At 58.7% G+C, this 4960-nt stretch overlaps 1 protein-coding gene across 1 annotated transcript in view; it reads right to left on the bottom strand.

Annotated features, from left to right (window-relative positions):
• ANKK1 (ankyrin repeat and kinase domain containing 1) overlaps nucleotides 1-2635 on the bottom strand; it is an 11108-nt gene extending 8473 nt beyond the window's left edge. Inside the window, 1 exon segment of the mRNA XM_029914711.1 lies at nucleotides 2454-2635. Within this exon segment, the coding sequence (XP_029770571.1) occupies nucleotides 2454-2635 (182 nt within the window).
• Between the last annotated feature and the right edge of the window lie 2325 nt (nucleotides 2636-4960).

Genomic DNA, 4960 nt, shown 5'->3' with positions numbered 1-4960 from the left:
CTATAGATAAAAATTATTTGTGTATCTATTATTTACTTACTCAGTTTCTGTCTTGCCCTAGTTTCTTTGCTTCCTTAGCTGATAAACTCCATGAGGGCAGAGACTTTGTTTTGCTGACTTAGGGCTCAGAGCGAATGAAGGTCATCCATGCTCTAGCTCCAGCGACGACCTACCGTAATCAGTGACTCACACATTTTCATATTGTTAGCTTAGCCCTTCACTCTGACGTCTAATTGACAATTCTTTTTGGCACCTTAAACTCCACCTGTACAAAACTGAACTCATGAATTTCTTATCCAAACCTGGGCCTCTTTTCATGTTCCCTTCATTAATTGTCAACAACATCATTTGACAGACACCAAGTAGGTACCAGGCTCTGGGGATAGAGCAGTGAGCAGACACAGACTCAGCTCTAGGGGACCAGGCATTCTAGCGGACCCTTTGCTCCTCTGGGCAAACCAGACATCAAATTACCCTTGACATTCCTCTTCCCCACCCTGCTCCCCATACACAGCCCAGCACCAAGTCAAGTGGATGGCTACCTCCCAAATACTGCGTAATCCATGCCTGTCTTTCCCTCTGCCACCACGCCCCAGGCTGGACCCCAGTCATCTCTTGCCTGAATGGTGACAACTCCTCACTGGACCATCCAATCCATGCCACCCTTGCAATCCATTGTGTGTCCTGCAAATTCGATCCGCTCCTTTCTGTCACACACCCCCAACCTGGCTGCAAACCCCTCAGTGGCTTTCCTCTGCCCCCACCCCACCCTCAACTCCAGCCACAACAGCCTTTCCTCACCCCTTCCCTACTATGCCCCCCGCCCCCGCCACAGGCCCTTTGCACATTCTGCTGCCTCTTCCTGGAAAGTTTTTTCCTCTTCAACTACTTAACTCACACCCATCCTTCATTCTTTGGTTCAACTGTTATTTCCTCAAGGAAGCCTTTTCTGAACCCAGTCAAACTCTATTAATAAGCCTTCACAGAACGATAAATCTTTATTGCTTTTCTCGCAAAGGCACATTTACATCTACCTGTGGAGTTATCTGATTCATATCTCTGTCCTCCGCAGGCTGTAAGCTCCAGGAGAACAGGCCCTGTCTGTTCCACTTATCACTGCACCTCAGGGCCTAGCACAGTGCCTGACACGCAGGAGGCGAGCAAGAAGCACTTGTCAAGGGAAGGAAGGGATGAAGAGGTGTAAAGCGTACCCAACGACTCACATAGTCTCCTAGGAAAGGACTCCACACTCGGCAGGCAGGAATCCTCATTAAATCCCTTAGCCTTTCCCCACCCCCCAGAGAGTTCCCAGAACCAGGAAAGTCATTGTCAATGCCTAGCCATGCAGTGTTGAGGATGCCATCTCCTTCCTTTCGTCCTTCACCTCAGAGCCCATAAACGATGTGGACACACCCTAGAGAAATCGGACTGTACTCCAAAGCCAGCAGGAGGTGTTGAAGGAGGAAGAGGTCCAGCTGTGGGCTGTCTCGTTTTGCCGGCCTTCGTGAAGCAGGCGGAAGGCCCGGGAATCGGAGACGGGGCTGGCTTGAGTGTGCGCGGCCAGAGGCTGGGTCCCCACGCTTACACGGTGACCACAGAGAACATGACATCCAAATACGATGCCCCTCGGAGATCCCCACCCCCAGAAAGCCAACAGCCCAGGAGCCTTGGGAGGATGGCAGGCGGGCCTCTCATACTCAGACTTCACATGCTAAGTGTCCCCTTCATGGCTGCCCAGGCGGCCAGCACACCCCCGGTCTGAGCAAACGCGGTGGGCAGGAGACTGCAATGGGTAGAGGCAGCGCGAAAGGTGGGAAGGAGAGAAGGAGGCATGCCCAGGCGCGCCCACAGTGCACACCAGGAGCTGGGGAGGAGCCAGAAACAAAAGCAAGGTCGGAGACTGCTGCATTCCCGGCCTGACTTGCCCACAAGGGGCCTGGACAGGCTCTCGGGCCAGGAGGCTGGGGCAGCCCCACCTGCGCCGGCTGGGCGGAGGCCACGCTGCAGGCAGGGAGAGGCGCATCTCCATCGGTCACGGAGCATCGACCCTGGGTCAAGTGCCACAGACGGACTGGCAGCAGGCCCCGCCCTGCCTGCCGGAGAGTCCGGGGGTGGACCCGAGCCTGGCGAGGGCATCGGAGCCATCACCACCACCCTGACTCCCAGGGGGAAGGAGGCCGACCAGTCTGGGAGGTCAGCTGGCACAGAGGTGTCCTCAGAGGGTAGTGGCGCTCACCTTGGACCTCTGTGGATTCCACAGTTGGGTTTGGCGGTGCAGGCGCGGTTCAGATACGGAAACAAAGTGGCCGGGCCTGAACGGCTCAGGCCGCGGGGCACAGTTCAGACAGCTGTGGGCACGAGTCTCAGCCCTGAGCCCTGCCACCCCTGCCTGGGGAGCCCCCTGGGACTCAACTGTACCCCCCTTACAGGAGAGGGGCGGGGCCGGCAGGTACCTGGAGGCCTCCGGCTGGGGGCCCGGAGTACACTTGACCGCGAACTCCGTCCTCCAGCGCCGGTGCCGCACCCGGAACACCTGGCCGAAGCCGCCGCTGGCCACCCGGCTCCAGTGGCTCTCGAAGTCATCCTGGGTGAAGACGGCGAGGCTGCCCAGCCGCTGCTCCACTCCTGCGGCCATGGGGTCTGCGGCCTCCGGGGCCCCCAGGCCGGGTGCTCTCGGCTCCGGGGAGGCTCAGCGCCCGGCTTCCCGCCGCTCCGCCCGGGGGTGGGGACAGACGCCAGGTGGGGAGGCGCCAGGGCTGCCACCTCTGTGCCAGGAGGGGCCGGTCCTACCCTGCAAGGGCGGGGACACCCAAACCGGAGCCCTGAGGCCCCAGGCGGTGAGGGGACCTGGTCTGGGAAGAGGGTAACCCCCCCCACCTGCCCCGGGCATCCCCCGGGGCCCCTCCCACCCCAGCCCTCTTCCTCCTCAGTCTCAGCCTTGTGTTTGGACCCCAGCTCCCCCTTGGGGCTGAGGAGGTTCCGGGAGAGGAAGGTGCCCAGGAAGCCAGCCAGAGAGGTGGGCACCTCCTGATTTCTACCCAGCCCTGAGCAGAAGGTGATTTATTTACTCCTGCTCACACGTGCCAAGGATGTAGGAAGGGCTGAAGACAGGCCAGGCATCCCTGCTGATGGGTGTGGAGGCCCTGAACCCACCCCTCACATCAAGAATGGAAGAAAAAAGTTGTAGTGGGGGTTTTCTGGTCTGAATCTTTTGGCTTGACTGGCTTCATGCTGCCTTTAATGTTGGGGTTTTCGCCTTGTCTGTTTGTCACCCAGTCACGGTGTGCTAAACCCCCACCAAAGAGGGGTCGGCAGAACAGTGGGGTGCGGGGGTGGGTGTCTGTCTGCAGGGGGCTCCCCTTCCCGGCACTGTTCTCTGTGCCCCCCCTTCAGAGGCACTGGCACTTGATTTAGGGTTGGCCTTGGGGGAGGGGGACACGTTGGCAAAGCTGCTGGGGTGGCTTGTCGCCAGGGACCGAGGGTGAGGCTCAAGGAGTGTGACCCCGGCCCCATCCCAGAGGTGGAGCAGCTCAGAGCAGTGTCAAGGCTGTGGAGGAATCTGGCCCCTAGGGCTCAGTGCAGAGACTGGGGGGAGGGAGGGGAGAAAACCGCACCTGCAGGGGCACACCTGGCTGCTGACCCCTTTCCCCATAGGCAAGGTTACCTGCGTCTGTCCGTGTTTAGGGGATTCAAGTGAAGAGGCAAGACAGCTTCCCAGGACTGTGCCTGGCGGTTCCTCTGGGTCCCCTGTCCGTGGAGTTGTCCCCTCACTTGAGAGACCCACAGAGCAGGGAGCATTGAGAGTGCTTGAACCGGCGGGCAGGTGCTGCTGGGGGAGCAGTTGTGAGACAGGGTAGGTCACTTCCCTCCCGCAGCCGCGCCACAGGGAACCCCTGAGTGACCACCTGCCCCGGGGGAAATGCCTTACCTCTGGCCCACCCCTGTAGACTGTCTCACCCACGACCACTACGAGACCCTCAGGGAATAGCGGGGGCGTGATGGGTGAGTAGAGACCCCAGTAGAAGCTGAAGAACTCACTCTTTCCATAACAGTTTCTGTGCAAACCCCAGGCTGAGCTCTGGCAAGCAGGGTAAGGACAGAAGACAGGCCCAGGGACAGCTGTCAATGGGACCGATGAGAGTCACTATTGAGCATTAACTTTGTTCCAGGACCAGCATCAGTTTTGCCCACCGTCCATACTTCACAGCTGTGATCTTGTTCGACCCCACAATGTTCGGAGAGCATAGCCCCCATAACCCACAGGCTATGCCTTCCTGCTTACAGATGAAGAAGGCGCTAGTCAATGGCTATGTAGCGGCTGAGTGGCAGCGGAGATTCAGAGCCAGGTCTGTTGGGAAAAGCATTGGGCACGGGAGGAGTAGGGGGGAGCCTTTTAAGAATATAGGGGGACACGGGGAATAGAATTGTAGTCCGGAATCATGTTGGAACCTGCATCTGAAGTAGGACACGGATCCCAAAGTCATTCTCACAGGAAGGCTTGTGACTTGCTTAGGCTGGATGGCAGGGCACACCTGAACTTACTGCTTCTTGGGCAGCCCCCCTGCCCCTGACAAGACTCAGACCCTCCACAGGGAAGCTTGGGGGGTGATGGGGGCTCTGTGGTCGGGGAGGTCAGGAGATCCGCTGGGTGGGTGAGAATGGAGACTGGGAGGGGGAGCAGCCAGCCCGTTGGCCTTGAGAAAGATTGACTCGGCCCCACATTTCTGCCCTTCAACACCATCTACTGAGGCCACTGGAGGAAGTACCAGGGCCCGACGGCTTGATTCAGTTGAGGAAATTCCCCTTGGCCCAGGGAGAGCAAGAAACCAGAAGCTGCCAGCGGCCATCGGCAGAGAACACTGAAGAAACCCTTGTAGGAGGAGATGCCCAGGGCTCAAGGCAGACTGGCAGCAACCCAAGCACAGCTCCTCTGTGAGTTTCTTTCCAGGGGTGGGGGGGG

The sequence above is a fragment of the Suricata suricatta genome, chromosome 11 (assembly GCF_006229205.1).
Source record: "Suricata suricatta isolate VVHF042 chromosome 11, meerkat_22Aug2017_6uvM2_HiC, whole genome shotgun sequence".
Taxonomy (NCBI): Eukaryota; Metazoa; Chordata; class Mammalia; order Carnivora; family Herpestidae; genus Suricata; species Suricata suricatta.
This window is presented reverse-complemented; position numbering and strand designations above follow the sequence as displayed.